This window comes from Psittacula echo, assembly GCF_963264785.1.
Source record: "Psittacula echo genome assembly, chromosome: 4".
NCBI lineage: Eukaryota > Metazoa > Chordata > Aves > Psittaciformes > Psittacidae > Psittacula > Psittacula echo.
The window spans coordinates 9405972-9425164 of NC_137738.1; the positions used below are offsets into that span (position 1 = coordinate 9405972).

The window sequence follows — 19193 nt, forward strand, 5'->3', positions numbered from 1 at the left end:
TATCATCTGTTTTGGTCTCAAAAAACAAGTACACATGCAGAAAGATTTACATGTTCACTGCTGTAGGAAGGACCATCTGGGTCCTTCTAAAGAGTGAAGACTGAAATAACCTGAAGATACATAGTAACTGTTTCCTTATTCTTTACAGTACGCATTTGGAGGTAGTTTCCTCACATACATACACACAAAGGTTTTATCCAATTTTAGTAATTCCCATGAGAGCTGTAGTTTAATAATCTTATGAACAGAAGGAGCTGGAAGTGCAATTAGTAATAAAGTGTAGTTTACTAACTACACGATTAAAGGATGACAAAAGACACACTGTCAATCATACTATAAAAATCCCAGTCATTACTTCTCCTCTACAGTTAACTATGACTATCTAAAATGTGGTACATGTGACTGCTTGCTAATTTCCAGGCCTGCACCATGCTCGTGTCTAGCCAGAAGGAAGAGTGTGGAGCATTAAAGAACCACTCCAGAGCACACTCAGGCTCCAAGCCACAAAGTTCAGCTGTGAGGCTGAACTCACTTGCCTCATAGTTTAGACTGTACCTAAAGAGTAGCAGTAATCATTTTTGCCTCTATCATAGAAGTGGGGTTTTGTGTGTGTGGTTTAAAAAAAACCAAAACACACACACATACAAAAAAAAAAAAAAAATCCCCAAAACAAACACCCAAACAAACCCCCAAGAACCTCAGTATTAGTCCAAAAGGAAAAGCTAGTACCTTCCAGCATCAGTGTAACCAACTGAGCCAAAACTGGCACTTACTTGGTAACACAAGAAGACTAACGTATGTATGTAGCTTCTCAAAGACTGCAGTCAACTTTTTCATGTCTCTGTGTAGCTCCATATTTCTGGCTCTTAAAGCAGCTGTGCAAAGAGAAGACTCACACTCTTCTTCCAAACTAGGAACATATGAATTTATTTTTTTTAAGAAGTGAGAAATTATCTTAAAAAACAAAAAAAATCAAGTTCATGCCTTTTGAAGTAGATTACCAGGGTCATCTACATCCCTACTCCTAAGCAACAATGGATTAGGAATTTATTTTAGAAAGGTTAACATATTGAAGTAACCTAGCAATGCATGAAAATTACTCTGTGTGTGTACTACGCCCCGTCTTAGGGCCTTCGGGCCTAAGGAATGGTTTACACTCACAGCAAGGAATTGATTGCATCAGTTTAAAGGCTTTTTCCTCTACTACATATAATTTACCTTTTGCTTCCTAAGGAGAAGGAGAACAGGTACAAAGGAGGCATAAAACAAGCTTTTTCTCCTTCCTTAATCCAAAACCTCTTTTTAAGTAGCCCTTTGAACTGGTAATTCTCTTCCTTTTGACCCACTCCAGAACAAAGATTTTCACAGCAGAAGGGATGTGCATCTGGCCAAGTTTTACCACACTGCTATATTTACTGCATGATAATTAATCTTCAGACAGGCTGAAGAAATGAGTAGTTTCAGTGTATCATCCCTGAATAGGATCGATGCTATTGAATAACAGCAAGAATCATTAAAATCTGTTCAGCTTTCATTAAAGTCTCATCTGTGAGAGGGGGAAAAAGGGCTTTAAAATACATGTCTTTAGCTTTAATGCCCAGTGAACAAACATGCATAACCTAAAGCCTCAAAAACCAGAAGGAAATAAAAAATTAAAGATTCTGCCTTTTAAGACAATGTGCTTTAAAGGTTGACTTGATATTTGAGTTGTACATGTCAATAATGCTGCATGCCTGACACTTAATGTCCCTTTAATTTAATCTATCAAATCAAAAGTACCTTTTCAATTGATAGGGAAGAATCTTCCTTAAAAAGCCTAGGTAGGAAGCTAAGTGTTCTGAGAAGGCCTTCAATTTCACAGCTGTTTCCTGAAAGGAAGAACAAACACATAAATATTTTTGCTCTGTAAAAATCTTTTTTCAATAGTAAACCCAAGAAATCTTACCAGGACCGTTACGGTATCTTCTGTAATGCTCTCAAACAAGTGGTGCATTCCTTCCTCCAGAGGGCGAACATAGGAAGCATTTTCATGAAGATACTGTGAGAACTGAGTACAGAGAGATTTTTAAATGGTGCTTGCTGAAGGCTCTTGCAAACTGTTTCAAGTTAACAAGTGAGCGGTTCGCTTTAGCAAAGCCCCTGCATTTTAAGTGACCCCCCAGGATGTCAATAATAAGACATAATAGTCAAGTGATGTACAGCAACCTCTTCTACAGGACACACAAACACAAACCTTGAGGGACAGTGAGAAACAGTGAAGACTGCAATGGAAGTCCAGGCAAAACCCCACCTAGGGCTCTGTCACAGCACCCTCTCTCATTTTAACTGTCATGCAGAGCACACCAAACTGTTCCTTTTTAAGTTTAAACATTCTTGCATTCCTTCCTCAACCCCATGAAATTAAGGCTAAATCCATGCACCATTAAGACTCCAGAATAAACTATCCTATCTTTCTCCCAGCTGTTGTTTGTCTTTCTGCCCTTGCCCTGTATATCAGCACAAATATTTGATTTGCACAGCTATGCTGTGGAAAGTATTGAAGCACTAAAAGTTAAAACTGAGAGCAAGAGATTAATTTTAATCTTTATCTGTATCCAGTCTTCAACATGGGTCAAAACATGGTTATGCCAATGCAAATGATGGAGCAGTAACTAATCAAAGGGAAAATTTTTACTTTCAAGAACTGTGACAGGTTTGGGCTATTGTGAAATTTCAGCCTCACAGAACTACCTGAGTTGGCTAAAAACTGCTTAAGTAAATTCTGTGGCTAATTTCACCTTCAAAAAAGTATACCGGAGAACAACAGCATTTACTCTTACATAAAAAACTTAACAGTACCATCAGCTTTCAATTGTGATACCACAGGATTACAAAAAGTTTGTTCCACAGATCAGCATAGTCAAAAGTGATCTTGGTTTTTATTTCACCCCACAGAAAGATACCTTCACCTTTGATTATTTAAACCACAATAACAGCTAAAGATCCCAGGCAAACAGGGTATGAGAAAATTTAATTCCTTCTATTATTACAGTGTAGTAACACAGTGTTAACGAGAAAGAATGATGCCAAGCTCTCATTTAGGCATGCACAAATCTGGATGGAATTAGGGCAAATTCCTAAATCTAAGGAGGAAGAAATAACACATGCAGAGTGCTCCTGACTTCTGTTGCAAGAGGGAAAACTGGAGTTATCTGGCACAATGCTGAAGACCCAGCAGAACCCAGCAATCCAATACTTAAAGAGAAAAGGAATACTTGAACCTGGAAGGGAATTGTCCACATCTACTTTGAGTGTTTGGTGGGGAAAATAGCTTGAAAGCACCAGACAAGACCTGGAGTTGGGGAAAAATAAATCAGTGCAATTCTGCTAAGCCACTACCTGACACTTGTCTCATTTTCTCTACCACATTAAGGCAGAGTTTTTGAACCACTTGGTGGAGGAGCCAAGATCACACTAAGATCACTTGCCAAGCAAATAGATAAATTAATCAAAAATACTGGGGCAACAGCAGCTTCAGTGAGCAATAAAAGGTATTTCACTGCTGGGAAGTCACAGCAAAAGGCCCGAGAGGTAGCATGCACTGGAGCAATTAGGCCATGAGTACACTGTGGGGCAGACTAGAAGATATATAATTATGAACACAAACAAAGCCTGAACTACTGAATCAAAGTCCATTATCAGAAAAGGAGAATCAAATTACAGTTCTGACAGAGTTGCGTGTTTCAGCTGTGTGGAATCAGTTCTCTGCTGAAAAGCAACAAAGAAATGTTAACTAAGACATTAAGAAAAATTGTGTAAGAAGCGATGTCTAAGAAACCTGATTTTATTCCCTTAGTGTAAACCGCTGTAGTGTCTGCAGAATTCAGTCACCACAGTGGGTTACATAAGCAAGACACAGATCGTGCCGCAAAGAATTTGGAAGATGACAAAGCTGCATACTTTTCACAAGGAAGATTTGCCAGTTTGACTATGTTTGGTGGCGGAAGCAAGAAAACGATGTTCTTAAACTAAGATCTGTTGAATCTCTGTGAAAGCAGACTCTTGATTCAAATAGTATAAACAACTGAGAAGACAAATAGAGTATGATTTCTCTAGTGGATAAACACCTTTGCAAGCGTATTTTTCATCTGCAAAGAGATTAAAGGAGGGATTCCTAAGAACAGGAAAGTTTAATGATAGTTAACATTGTCAGTACACGCATTGCAGCCATTTGATGAATGCAAGTCACATTCATCTTGGTCTCTTAAGTCTGAGCCCTACAAAAAAACTGCATTAAAATCATAGTCTGAATTAGAAAATACTGTCATCCAGCAACTTACATGCACATAGGTCTACTTGCACTATGAAGTCAACAACTCTGATGTTAAAGCAATTTTGTACAAAAAGTTCTTTTCCATGCTTCAAGGAATAGAAAGGCAATAGATTCAGCTTAACAGTTCTGAATGATACTCTCAGAAAAGTCTTCCCACGGAGTTGCACAGGAAGAGATAGGTCAGGTTTCTCCTAATAATTTCAACATACTTTAGAGACTTGAAGCTTCAGAACATTTACAGGAAAGGTCTTACAAATAGCCCCAAATCAGATTATAAAGTTGGTTTTGACAAGGGAACAGAGTCCAAGTTCTCTCCTTCATAAGCCTACCATACATCCAGTTTACTTCACTTTACACAAGACCTCCTATGCCAACACCTGCCAAGCCCCAGTACATTAACTAAGACAAGCATCTATTTAGCAGTGCAATATTTGTGTATTTTTAAATAAATCACCTGAACTTTTTAGCACTTAAAAAGCAAAGCTTTGATTTGACTATCATATTGCTCTTGTAGCAGAGGCACTGGGGAAAAGGATTCTCTGCAGCTACACCTTCGCCTGCATTCAGAGAATTCACTCAATAGAAAAAGACTCCTCATGCAGGAGAGGCTGCCCCATAGGAACACACTCGCAGCACTCCAGTAGAGGTGGTAGAAAGTTGCATGACTAAGCTCATTCACACATGAAAGTGCACATAATTGATAAACTTGTAGCTGAAATCTGTAAGCTTTACCTTCTGATTTAACGGTGATATAGTGTCTGTTGCAGAATCAATGGGAAAGATCTGGACCTTCTGTTCAGTGTACGTATGGAAGTTCAGGAGAGCTGTTACAAGTTCTTGAACAAAAGCTAGTGCCTGGCCAGCAAGGTCTCGCAACTTAAGCTGTAAAGAGAGTTATAAGATGATTATACTTTACATGTACCTGTCTAAAAATGAAAAAAGTGTAAATCTGTTAATGATTTCTTTCCTGTTACTAGTTCAGCCTAAAATATATAGTTGCAATTATCTTCAACTTCACTTTTAAAGCTTATGAATAAACTACAGTGCCACACAGAAGGGTATGCTTTCCTTCTGCTGCATTTCTCAAAGTACAAGTCACAAGAACACTTAGAGGTTAGTACAACTACAGAAACCATTCTTGAAATTAAGATTTCTAAAGCAGACTAATTGCTGACAGCAGCTCAGTTCTTTCAGTGTGGTGATAGTTAAGAAATTTGTAACACTTGGTGGTTAGGAAACCTAACTTTTAATTAGTAAAAACCAATGAGGTTTTCAGTCAGAATAAAAAGGTGTCTGCTTCTAACTACTAACACTTAGTTCTTATTCTGTCCTGGACACAACTGAGCTGCTGCTTATGAATAAGGCTGTTCTGTGGCTTTAGTGCAGTAAGAAAGTATTCAAGAAATGAATCCAAAATAGAACAGTCTGAAAAAGCAAAGTCAAAGAAGAAAACCACGCTCTTGTGATTTACAGAGGAGAGAATAAGGTTAAAGTGACATTTCAGCCAAGAATGACTTATCCTTCAAAGATGTATTCCTAATACTTTAATGAAGTGTTAAATCAAGTGAATCTTGATTATGGATCAGGAATGTTGGTAAGTAATTAATGCAGCCATTATACTCAGTTTGTGTATGTTAATTAACTATGCAAGGAAGGAAAACAGACAACATTACTGATTTGCTACCCTTTACGCTGCAGCCTGTGCTAATGTACTAGCATTTTGCCTCTGCTGGCAAAGTCAGTCATAAAAATCTGTCCCGGAGCATTTTCAAGATTGTAGATCCTGAAGCATGAGGCTGGCTGACATAGTGCTAGCAGAAAATAGTAAAATGAGAAACTCTTCATGCAGTTATTCAGATTTTTCTTAGAACTCAGCAGCAGGTTAATTTAAGGCCACTTCCATCACAAAACTGCTCATCAGGCCACCTGTTCCCACAGCAGATATATTAGGAACAAGGTCTCTTTGTAGGCACTTCTAAAGAAAGGAGAAAGCAGCTACCAGAAGTCTTTCTACAGTGGCGTGTCAATGCACTAGCTTGAAGGTTCGAGGCATATCATACAGGAAAAGAGAAAAAAACAGTTCTGCAGAGCCCATCCTCAGTGGCAGCAAAACAGGAAAATTTTGATTGCATCAAGGCATCTGATTCACTACTGTAAAAAAGCTTTAATATATATAGCTACTCACAGGAAACTAATCCTCATTTTTGAATACTGAGCAAACCACACTCCCAAGGAAATCTAAGTTACAGAAACAAACAGAAACTGTCTTTGTTTAAAACAACATTTACATTAATAAGGGTGATTTGGCTGCAAGTGGCAAGAAATATCCTATAAAATGTAAACAAACCATTAAGAGTTCTCAAAGATACATAATTTATTCCTTAAAAGGATTATGACTAGTGGCAAGTAACATTAACTAACATGGTATTACAGCATACACACCAATGTACAGTTTACAAATACAAACATTCTCTGGGGCTCAAGTGATGTGACTAAAGAAGCTCAGTTTGTGGAAAATGTAATTTAAGATATCCAAACTCCCTTCTTTTCCACAAAAAACTTTAAACTAACATAGTTTTAACCAATTTTAAAAATGAAATGTTTGAGTCCTAACTTACTGCAAGCTGGCATAGTAAAAGAATTCTTCATATAACTTTACCAAGAGACAAATACTAAACCTTTATGCCGTTCTTTTTAGGAAGGCATGCCCAAGTTAATACTTACAGTAATCATTAGCCAGAAGTCAATAGATTAGCTCTAGTGAAGCAAGGTAAGCAGACAACTTGACTCCAACACAAAAGCAGTATAGATTACATTCTGAAAAGCGCAGAGGCTCTGTGGACAGAAATTCCCTTGGAATATCATGACAGTAGGAAGGTAGCCTATCTGTGCCAATTTCATGTCACTAAAATGGCTGGTTTTATTCAGCATCTGTGTAGAAAGCTGAGTTATCACATACAAAGCCACAGAAAGTGCTTACCTGGTATCTTCTGTTGTGTAACGGTACATTCAGAGCATTGTATCGGCTAGATCCTACAAGACAAAAATATGCACTTATTACATCATGGTATTTTAAGGGACAACTATTGGTAAATAGTGGTTGGGTTTTTTTTTTTAATGAAGTTTCATTGCAGTAGTATTACAGTTCATGTAAGTAACATGAACTAAAAAGATACAAACAATTGGCTTCAATAAATTAGGCATAAACATCCTTAAGCGCTGTTATGTGACTAGGTGGAGAGACGGCACTTCCATACTTGTCTCCAATTACAAGCCTTATTTAACCATCTGAACACCCTGAATTTGAGAGCAGAATCCTCGTGCCCAAAAGAACAGTATTGATCATTAACAAGAGTGAAAAGTTAGTTTCTAAAAACCTTTAAGGAATTCAAGATGATCTTCAAATTTCATTCACATCCCAGGTACCGTCAGACAATCCGGATGTATGTTTTTCGTGGTTTGTACATTTAAAAAACAAAGCTCCTGCATATAGTTGATTTGTTCATAATTAAGAATAAGATGTACTCTCCACGTTTTGGCATTCTGTTCCAGTTAGAGCAACTAGAATTATTCAGTTACAGGGGGGCACAATTTTTAAAGATGTAGAAGGATATTTGTACCTAGAGAACAGCTTAGAAAGTCTAACAGATTTAAAGCAATCACATCCATCCTCAATTAAATGGAATAATAACCACTACAGTCTAAAGTCTGCATGCAAAGGAAATCTCATTCCTTTTGTATCATTCACATTTGGCAGTTAACACATCGGAAGTAGTTGTATTGAGAACAAGTGACTGTCCAAATTTACCAAATCCTACTCCTAAGTAAAACACTTTAGACCATCTTTCTTGTCATGTTTCTACTCTCGAGATCATGCTTAGCATTCAGCAAGTCATTTGATTGTTACTAAACTGAAGCCAGCTCCCAGTTACACTTAAAGCCAACTACAGAGCCTACAAGAAAGTTGAAATCCATAGCAGACAAACATTTCCTGACTTTCTTTCACTCTTCCACCACTAATGATCTCTCCACTATTTCCAGCGTTTTCTACACAAGCAAAAACATTATGCTGTTGAGCAGATAAATTATTTGCATCAAAATTCTTGCTACAATGATAACCACCTGTAAAAAAATCCCAAAAACCAAACAGCTAAAGAAGCCAGAGAAGTAGAAATAGGCAGCAGATGCCAGACAAAGTGATCTTTATGAGAGGAAAGAAGTGAAAAGGGTATCAACTGAAGGCATCAACACCTAAGCATAATACGCTATATGAGGGTCAACATTTCTTAAAGAGAAGATGATCTGGTGTTTCTAAGCCAAGACTCACTCAACTGCCAACCCAGTGGAGAACTTGGAAGCCTCACTCCTGCAGCACCTGCCAGATCAGCTTTTAGAGAACCTAAGGCTATTCAAAACATTGTCAGCAAGTTTTAAACTGAATGTAAAATGCAAAAGCTACCAATAAAATCTACTAGAAATTCAGCAGCCTATTTTCACTTCTCTGCTTCTTCTCCACTACTTTGAGCTTTTTCACTATTCCAGCTCTTCCTAGTCTCACTGCCAAAGAGTACAGATTGCTGAGGGCTCATCTAAAACCTCGTGTTCAAGCTATTTACAAAAGCACCCACTACACAGCACTGATCTAGCACATAATAATCAATTCTTGTACCAAAGCAGTGCAAAGGCTGAGCTCTCTAAACTCCATGGTATCTGCTGCACTTCAGTCTGCCTCAGTAGCCTAGGTTGTAAGGGAAGCAGAAAAGAATGCTGCTTCTGGTGTAAGTCCCCAAATTCAAAGAGTGTTTTTTCTTCTGAAAAGATAAACAAGTCCCAGACAAACCATGGACAGGAACTAGTGTGGGTGCTCTCTGATCAAAGATGAGACATGTTGACAGACTTCCCACTAGTACTAAGTATAGAGCATTATTGGTGCAGTGTCCCATTAATTAATTAATTAAAGTCAACGTCTCTGCAGCCATTATCCCCACTTTAATTTACTCTAACTCTTGAATATACCTTGCCAAAAATAATACTCTTTGAGATGAGTAACTGAAGAAATCTTCGTGGAGAAACAAGTAAATTGACAGTGTTCCTTCATCTTTTACAATATTCTGTCAACACTAATCAAGACAAGTAGCAAATTACACAAAAGCCTTCAGAAGTTTTGATTTTCATTAGGTATATATATAAAAATATAAAACCTTGTTATTTTAAGATTATTAAACAAGATTAGGCATTATGAATACTTATTACAATTACCTCCAAGCGTCTGTTCAGATATCCAACACTTCTTACAGCTATTACGTTTTAATTCATAAGGAGCACCTCCCTCCAGATGGATACCCAAAATTAAACAAGTAACCCAGATCAAAGCAATACGTACTTGTGTCATTAAAAGGGACTTTTTCATTGATTATGCATAGAGATTCTTCCAGTCTACTGCCCAAAGCTGCTTGAAGATTCTTTAACTGTTGCTGGCTAAATAACAAAAAGACAAACAAAAAACCACACACACACACACACACATTGTAATCCTTCAAAATTTAATCTGTATCACCAACATCACAGCTCACCCTAAGCATTCCTTGAACAGGTACCTGTCTCTTTCTAGAAGTTAAATAGAAATAAGACAGTAGGAATGGTTTTTCTTCCTTTATGTCATATTTAATGTATTTTAATCCCTAACATATGCTGTAAAAGATGCAATAAATTGCTGTAAATCACAAGGCCCATCCTTCAGAAGCACAACTTACTTCAGAGTCAACCTTTACATTATACTCCAATTCTGCTATTATCGTATGAGCTATATGAAGATATTCTTTTCTACTGGAATTTGAATGGGAATGCAAAAGGATCTTTAAATTAGTTACTATATATGCAATGTGGTATTCCAATATGCGAGCTGTCGATAATTCATTTAACTATGTCACATCACTACTAGAAGTACCTCACAAGCTTTTAAAGGCCCAGTATTTAAATACTAGTATGATATGGCCCACTACCAGAGAGACCTGGCAAATATGTTTCTGATGCATTCTCAAGTGATTTTTCTCTAAATCTACTTCACTTGCATTTGATTGTGTATATAGATGCAAGCCTAAGTTAAGATCACCAATATCATTAATGTAGATTCTTGAAATTAACAGTAACATATCCCAGCATTATATGCATATGTCAACAAAGATTACTGTATATTGATCCATATCGAATTCCACACCTTACCCAACTTAGGCCCCCAAATTCTTCACTGTTTTGCTTCCCGTTTGACACCTAGAACTCCTGCACATATAGTGGAGGGTGGGGTGGAAGGTGTCAAAGTGACAGTTTCTCCTTTTTTACAAACACATTTGATATGTGAAAATTTATCAGGACTAACAAGTAAAAAGAATCCAAAATAAACAAGCAAGATATGAAGAAACAGGCTAAAAGTACCTTGTGCACATTAGCAAACATTTATCTTGAACAACAGCTCCAAAATGGCATAGATAATGTACAGCGTGAACCACAGTAGCACTGGGCATGATAGGAAAACTCAAACTGCAGAGGTATGAATGTCTCATATCCCCTGCTTTCCTGAATAAAGCATGGGCATCAGAGGCAAATGGATCCCCTACTCTATAAACAAGCAGGGAAAACAGAAGAGCAGTACTCTCAAAGCCATCTTCTGTCCTGTGCTCATCAGATACTGATTTCAGTGTTTAAAATAAAGAAGTGTCAGGCTTTATAATTTTTTAAAAGCCTCCCTTCTTAAATGGTACAGACAATTTCTTACAATTATATTAATTACCCAGTCATCATGGAACATGACAGACAAGCTCTGAATGGAATAGTAGCAAATTAAGACTACACTGTGTTTCAAACACCACAGAAAAGCAAACAGCAGCAAAACACAGCTTTCACCCTCTTTTGCAAGTCATTCTTAGTGAAACCCAGACCCATACTAGAGCAGATTTATTGGAATTCAAGTATCTCCACATCTATCAAAATAATCAAAATACACACTTCAAGATTACCATCTGAAAGAAGGAAATCTTCATCTGATCATTCACTATAATTTTTTATCCATTACATTAAATATCTGTACTGCACATACATCTTTAAAAAACACACTTCAACAATGAACTTAATTTGATTTGCTCAGTCCTCAAATTCTTCCCATTTTCTACAACTTGTCTTCCAAAGAAAGAAGGTATTTCAAAAGCAATACAATCTTTCAACAAAAGCTTTCAAGTATTAAATCACAGAATCAACTAGGTTGGAATACACCTTCAAGATCAACTCCAACTGTTCGCCCAGCACTACCAAGGCCACCACTAAGCCATGTCACTAAGGGCCTTATCTACACAGTTTGTGAACACTTCCAGGGACGGTGACTCCACCACTGCCCTGGGCAGTCTGTTCCAATGCCTGACTGCCCTTTCAGGGAAGACAGTTTTCCTAATATCCAGTACAAATCTCCCCTCGTGCAGCTTGAGGCCATTACCTCGTGTCCTAACACTTGTTACTTAGGAGAAAAGATCAGCAATCTCCTCACTCCATGCTCCTTTCAGATAAAGGAGTTCTTTGTATTTCCCCTCCCGCCAAATATTCTAGCTGAGCATGTTATACTTGAAGCAAAAGCAATTGTTCAAGAAGCTTTTGAGGTGGAGGGAGACTTTTGAAACACTTCAGTCGGTTGACTCAGCATAGTTTATTCAAGCTTTGTTTTTAGAAACAGCTGCACTTTGGTTTCATACAAGTTCAGTAGTTTCTCTACGTTTTATAGTCTTTCATTAGAAATAAAGTCTCCAAGCTTCCATCAACTTCACTGCTACTTAAAATAGCTTGGCAATAAAGCTGCTCTTACTGAAAGCTGAATCTGTGGAATCGATTGTCTAGCTACATACTCAGCAGAAGGAAACCTGACCTGCACAGTCTTGGTGTTAATGTGCTGTTGCCCAGTATTTTGAGTTAAAGTCCTTATTATTTTTAAGGCAGTATTCTCTAAAAATAATCCAGTTAATATTTTACAACAGTGATTTCTTTACATCAATTTTTCATTATATTAAATAAAAACACTTACCATTCTTCGGTTCGAAGCCTACAGTCCTTAGCTTCTCTTTCTAGTGTCTGAGACTTGATCTTTATGCAAGAAGATAATCTTACAATGTAAGTACTGACACAGCAAGACATTTCATTTCAAAACTTTTAAAAATTGCAAATAAGAGGAAAGACTCCTTACTTCTAATTTGGTTTTATCATTCTGCAGCTTTTCTATAGTATCTGTGTATTTCCTTGTTAAACTGTCCACCACAGTTTGATGTTGGGCAGCATCAGTTTCCAAAACTTCAAGTCTAGTTCTCAGCTCTGCTTCTAAACGTTTATGCTGCTCATCTGCTTCAAAGAACTAAAAGAAGAAAAGCAGAGTCCTTAGAAAGTTCCATATTACTACAGAATCTAGTCTTATGAGTTACACTAGTTTAATTAGCCAGTCCAGGTTAATAGTAAGTACTAGTTCTCAGACAAATAGAAACTTTATTATGATATTTACAGAGAAAAGATTCAGGAACAAAGCACTTTGTGCTTACTAAGGTTTTGTACTACCAAGCATTCCTTAAATATATTGCTGATTAATAACAGACACCTGAAAAATTAGACTTCAGACATAAAGTTTCCCTCAAGGTTTCTAAAACCAAAGTGAAATGCATTAATTTCAGTAAAAAAAACCTAACTCAATTATGGCAGCTTGCAGAAAGTATTTTAAGCCTTAAGGCAATCCTGAAACAGTTAGTGAACTAAAAGGTTTCCACCCAGTACCAACTATATGGCTGTTTTCAGTAGAGTAGCAAAGTGTCACCAAAAGTCACAAATCCAAGTCAGAAACCACGTATTACATGAGTTATTACACATACTGTCTTAAGAATCCAAAGACAAAATACTTTCTCATTTGCACAGTGAACATCTTTATAAACACGCTATCCACTATAATCCACTGTTTTGCATACAACTAAGCTTCTGAACCCAACAGTTTTCAGATGGCATTTTCTCTATTTTTCTTTGTGTGACCAGTTTTCTGAACTAAAAAGAAAGACTAAAAACAGTTTCACTCACAAGTATATGTAGTCGTTCATTCTCTTCTATCTTCTTCTGAAGATCTTCATTGAAGACACTTTTCTGCTCTTGACTCAACTGAGATGAGGATTCTGCACTTTTCTAAAAAAGAAAATGCATTAATCATCTCCAAGTCTCTGGGGGTATCTCAAAGCCCAGCCCCAAGTACATGAAAACACTTCCCATTGCTAATTCCCAATAGATGCAACATGAGTGTGTGTATATATATATATATATATATATATATCTGTTACATACATTGACTAATATGTCCAAAGGTACACATACTGCACAAAGGATGAGCCTAAAACCAGCACCTTTTCTTCACACTTTTGTTACTGTATAGTGGAGTGGTAGAATGCTAACTCAATAACAACTCAGGAAAACCTCTACTCAGGCATTACATTCACATATGTGAAATGGCTTGTATGGGCAGGTGTCCATTTGACATAATTTGACTCTTCCATGATTCTACACAGTCAGCAATACTAAATTGTACACACGCAGGCTTATTTGGCTTGATAGCTGTGTGAAAGGCACAGCTGCCCACATGAAGTGTCCACATGTAAGCTGGTCTGATCTCAGAAGGGACCAGCAATAATCACTGAAAGCACACTACCCCACAGCAGGCTGTAGCACAAGGTGGCACTGGCAAACACAGGGTCTTCACTGTCCACCATCTACCCTGATAATACAGACATCTCTCTGCCAACTGTTTCCTCATTTTTCACCCACTTCATTCAAAAAACCCAGAGGCCAGCAGCGAATTCCACACCACTTTTCTCAACCACACTGCTGAACAAAGGAAGTACCAAACAAAAAGGAGGCTATTTACATTTAAACTTAATACCGAACTTCAAATGCTTGCATCATCATGAAAGTCAGTCAGTGGCAATGGCTTGCAAAGCTGCTTAAGCCAGGCTGAGGTCCTTCAAAATGTAGAAGCCTGTCTAGCAAAGCAGTAACTTAGTATGAGATAAAAGGAGGATCAAACTGCATTTTGAAGAACAATCTACTATGGTGCATGAACAATGTAAGTCAGAGGTACTATGCTTGTCAAGGTACTAGATAGCAAAAATAAAAGTGCACAAGAGTTCAGGGAAAAAGTAAGGAAGATGACTGTATTACTAATCAGTTGAATAATTTCTTTAATAACAGTATTGATTGCTACAACATTTTGGGAGCTAACCAAAAAGAAAAGATGACAGCAATTAAGAGGGGTTTCTTCGTAAGAGGAAGGTAGCAAAGGATGCTTGAGAATTCTTAAAGTCCAGACACACTACCCCTGGAATTCTGATGTTACTTACAGCAGATATGGGTGAGCTTAGACAGAACATGGTATAATCAGATTTAATCAGCAAGCATTTCAACAGACACAGATTGCAAAACTGAAATTATTCCATCATTTTGAGATAAACATAGGGAATACTAGCCAAAAATTTAGATTTCAAAGTATTTGACAAGATTCACCTAAGCTACAATCATTGTCTGAAGAGTTAACCATTGACATCAAAATTACAATGCAAGGAGGTAAGAGATGAGGGGTGATCAGTTTTCCTCATAGTAATAGATTAATCACAGAGCTCCAAGCTGTTTGAATGCTTAAACATCTGGAAAGGGAGACAGTAATTCAGTATCAGTTAGCTGACACACTAGAAAGAAGAGTACAGAACTACTTAGCGTACATTATATGTATCAGTATCTGTTTTGTGGGTATTTTCACTAACATCAGTGAATACCACAAGTTCTGACAAAAACATTCAGCTCAACCCTTGACACAAAGCAACCCCTGATAGAAATCAGGGTCAGGTGAGGAGCAGACATCTGCTAAGCATGGGTTTTTTTGCCTGTAGCACATACCTTGTTCTTCTTGCCCCTAGCTTCACTCAATGCAAGTTCATCTTGAAGTAACTCCACCCGCTTAGCAAGTTGCTGATTTCGAAAGGTCAAGCTATCCATTTCTTGTTGCAGTTTTCTCAGTGATTGATCCTTCATCTTCAGTTGCTCCTGAATGACCAAAAAGCTCTAAAATTAAACTTTTACACTTACTTTCATGCATGCTTTTAGTACAAAGTATTGCATTTTAAAAAAAGAACACATTAAAAATTTGCTTTCTCTGCTATTTGAACACTGAAGCAGCAAAAACTATTGCTTCTAAGCTAAAAACCAGATTTTACTTTCTCGAGCTGCCCAAAGATCACACTCAAGTAGGTACCTCATTCTGTAAGTTAATTATGAAGCAGCAGCCTTCCACTTTCACAAAGTCCACATCTTCAGAGAACAATGAAGACTAGTTGCAGAACAGAAATTCTTTTACTATATCAAGTTCCTTCCTTACTCTTTTAATCACAATACTTTCAGTAAAATGTATTCCCATTTACCCTTCCTATTTAACTATCCTGTTACAGCTTAGTACATCTGACATGAGTGGTTTTTCAAGATTACCTTCAGAGAGGCAGAATTTGCTTGCTCATCTACAACCCCTTTTTTCAGTACTTGGTTCTGAGCTCGAAGCTGAAAAATAAGAGATGCCAGTAACTATACAGGACAAAAGAATAAATAAAAGCCATTCATTAGAATGTGCATGAAGCATCATATTCTCTCTCTTGAGAGCACAGGTTGTGCATGCTTTTTAAAATATTCTGTTCAGGCAGACAGAAGTAGAATCAGGTTAAAAAAAAGTATCCAATTCATATTTAGAATTTCTAAGAAACAGGAAGTTACTTTACCATCTGAGTATTTTGGTCAATTAGAACATAATTCTTAATAAATATATTGTAAGAATAATTATTTAAATATAATTAAAGTTTGAAGAATGGTGAACACATATGGAAAAATTGTGACTTCTTTCCTGACTAACCAACTTCTTGCTCATATTGTGTTATTTTTTGCGTCACACCTTTTCTCCCCAAAACTGTTCATGCTGGTTCTAGAATATAAGCAGGACTCCCAAAGTCAAAATTCATATCAGTTCAAGATGAGCTTAACTATGCTCTAATTCAAAAATACCTAATACCAGTAGATGATCCAGAGAAAACAGACAAACACTTTAGGAAAATGCATAAAAAGCATGGAAGAAAAAGCCCTCTAAGTTGTACTTATCTAGTTCAGAAATCTGAGCTAAAAATCACTGTGGTGAGAAGTCATACTCAAGTAATCCATTTCCCAGTCAGTTCAGATACCTCTACCCTGCAGCAATGAGGATACCCACAGTTCCATCTTCCCATTCCTTGATTCTGGTTTCTTCAATGGCAGTTTGTATTCATTTGACATGTTTGAGTCCAGCTGTTGCAGATATAAATCAGAAGGGTTTGTATTGTGTTTGGGAATACGTCTGGCAGATGCATAAAAGGCAAGATTCAATGTAAAACGGCAACGGCTAATCTTTTCAGTCTGATGACTGAATAAACTTGAAAGGTCAAAAGTCAGTTGACATTGCTAAGCACAGGCTTCTGCCCTGCAGTATTCCCACTGTGCTGCTCAGGCATCACAAAGGCAAGAGAAGCTTCCAAGAGCACCACAGAAAGACTTCCAAGCACAGGGTTCCCCTAGCAAGAAAAAGCAATGCAGTACTTTTTATATACCATTTTTCTGCCACAGCTACAAATGCAGAAACATGCCAGGTACAGTGAACGAATAGCTCAACTGTGCTGCACTGAGATATGCAAGCTGAAGACTGATACATCAAAAGCTGTCACAAGTTGAAAGAGAATTTTCTGACTCCTACTTCCATCAGGGTTGCACAAGAGAGCCAAGAAGCTGCAACTTGAGGGGAAGAAACTCTGAAAACATATCCTTCTTCTGGACTGCTCTGTGAACTGAGAGGGAAAGCAATCCTTTGGCAAGTACTTCCCTTTACACTCCTTGAGTCTATCTAGCCCTTGTCGACCACTCTCCTTGGCTTCCACAACACAAGTAAGTGAACAAGCAAATCGCTTCCCAAGGCTACTCACCGTTTCTACCCACAGTAGACAGCCACCACAATAAAGAAGCAATTGAACAACTGATCATTCGCACAAAAAGGCGAGTTATCTGCAAAGGGGATCCCACAATGCCCTCAAGTTACTGCACAAGAAGTGAGATGAGACAAAGAAATAGTTCCCACAAAGAACCAATGACACATCACAGGCCAAAAGTTGCAAGATGAAGCTTTTGGACACCATGATACTAAACGAAAGAGGATCCAGCACCTGAAACTTTTAGAAGCTGTAGTTAAAAGTCTACATTTCAAAGTTTCATTTGGGAATCAAGCACCGAAGTCTGTCAATTACCTTATCCCAAGCCGTTTTTAATCTCCAAGGTACAGCAGAGCCACTACAGAAAGCAACAAGAAATATAAAACTCTGTGACCAACAAAGACCCAAAGTGATTTCAGTTTTTTTAAGTGATTTTGTGGAAGCATTAATAAACATCTGTATGGGGATGGTTGGTTTGTGGTTTTTAGCAGTTCCAAGGAGAACAGTATTTAAAGATACATCATTCTGTAATCTAGGGAAAGGTGTCAAACACAGTCAAGTGATTTGTGCCAAACCTCTGACGCTGGGCTATACAAAAAGTGATGGCTTGCTTTCCTAAAACCATTCAAGACCAATGGTTTCCTCTTCCTCTTAGTGGAGGAACAAGAATTAAGAGTTCAGTATTAAGCAAGGCTCCACCCTTTAAAAAAATCATCGTTAGTACCTTGGAAAGGTATTATCTGCTATGGGCCAGGAGTCTTTGCAAATACCCTGTTAAACAGCACCAGAAACGGGAAACAAAGTTACCTAAGGCAGATGCAGAAGAATGGGAACAGGGAAGTGTGAAATCAAGTGCCCTTGTTCCCAAGACACCGCAACACCATTGTAAGTACTACCACTACCTCTGAACTCCCACAACAACGAGTCAAAGCAAACTCAGAGCCTATGGGTAAGACACAAGACCAAGACCTCAAAAGATGTTCACACTCAAAAAGATAACTAAGCCTCATGCTTGACTGAGAAGTGGAAAAGCAAGAGAAAGATTTGCCCTGGTGCAGCTGAACCCATTATTTGTCCTAATGGATGCTTTGCAGACCAGGCCACTTGGCTGCTCACACCGGCTTATCCAACCGGCACTTGACAACACCATCGATTCCCTCGGCACCTGCGAATTCGCACCTCCCGTGCCTTCACCTCATCCTCAAAGAGCAGCCACCTGCGGGCCCCAAACACTTCACGCTGCCACGAACACCAGCATTTCAGCGCTGACCAGCCCCGCTCCCAGGCAGGGACGGGCTGCCCCGCGGGCCGAGCGCTGGCCTCTCAGGGAGGCGGCCGTTAGGCACGTAACGGCCGGCAGTCCGCGCGCGGGGAACGGCTGGAGAGGGGCGGCACCGTCAGGAGGGCGGCGGCCGCCGCTTGCGGAGCATCGGGGACGGGCTCTGGCGCCTGATACCTTGGAGTACTCCTGAGCCAGCTTCTGGTACTTCCCCTGCAGCTCCGCGGCCGCCGCCATCTCCCCGCCGCCGGCTCGGCTCGGCTCAGCCCGGTGCCACCCTAGCAGCCAAGCCAGCACGCCCGCGGAGGGAAGACGTACTTCCGGGTTCAGGTGGCGGGAGCGCGATGACATCACCACGTCACCCACACGCCGGTGAGAGGAGGGGGGCAGGGCGGAGCTTAAGCCGCAGGCGCCACCATCTTGACGCAACTTCCAAGATGGCGGCACGGAGGAGGGCGGGGCCTCGTGACACCAGTGACGCTATCACCGCCGCCTCTGTTGCCATAGTAACAGCCGCCGGGCGCTGCGCGCCCTCGAGGCTACGGGGCCCCACCCT

At 38.9% G+C, this 19193-nt stretch overlaps 1 protein-coding gene across 8 annotated transcripts in view; it reads right to left on the bottom strand.

Moving 5' to 3' along the window:
* Positions 1 to 18925, bottom strand: part of PPP1R21 (protein phosphatase 1 regulatory subunit 21) — a 32182-nt gene extending 13257 nt beyond the window's left edge. For 4 of the 8 annotated variants that reach the window (XM_080615110.1, XM_080615108.1, XM_080615107.1 and 1 more), the window contains exons 1-12: positions 18815 to 18912; positions 15848 to 15916; positions 15263 to 15409; positions 13403 to 13504; positions 12534 to 12698; positions 12375 to 12433; positions 9696 to 9790; positions 7293 to 7345; positions 5045 to 5194; positions 1946 to 2047; positions 1780 to 1868; positions 774 to 910 (exon numbers count right to left, since the gene is read on the bottom strand). In XM_080615110.1, the coding sequence (XP_080471236.1) occupies positions 774 to 910; positions 1780 to 1868; positions 1946 to 2047; positions 5045 to 5194; positions 7293 to 7345; positions 9696 to 9790; positions 12375 to 12433; positions 12534 to 12698; positions 13403 to 13504; positions 15263 to 15409; positions 15848 to 15916; positions 18815 to 18874 (1228 nt within the window). In that variant the 5' untranslated portion in view covers positions 18875 to 18912. Of the gene's footprint in view, positions 1 to 773; positions 911 to 1779; positions 1869 to 1945; positions 2048 to 5044; positions 5195 to 7292; positions 7346 to 9695; positions 9791 to 12374; positions 12434 to 12533; positions 12699 to 13402; positions 13505 to 15262; positions 15410 to 15847; positions 15917 to 16584; positions 16737 to 18537 lie in introns of all 8 variants that reach the window. The other 4 variants (XM_080615111.1, XM_080615106.1, XM_080615112.1 and 1 more) reach the window with 4 other exon arrangements.
* Between the last annotated feature and the right edge of the window lie 268 nt (positions 18926 to 19193).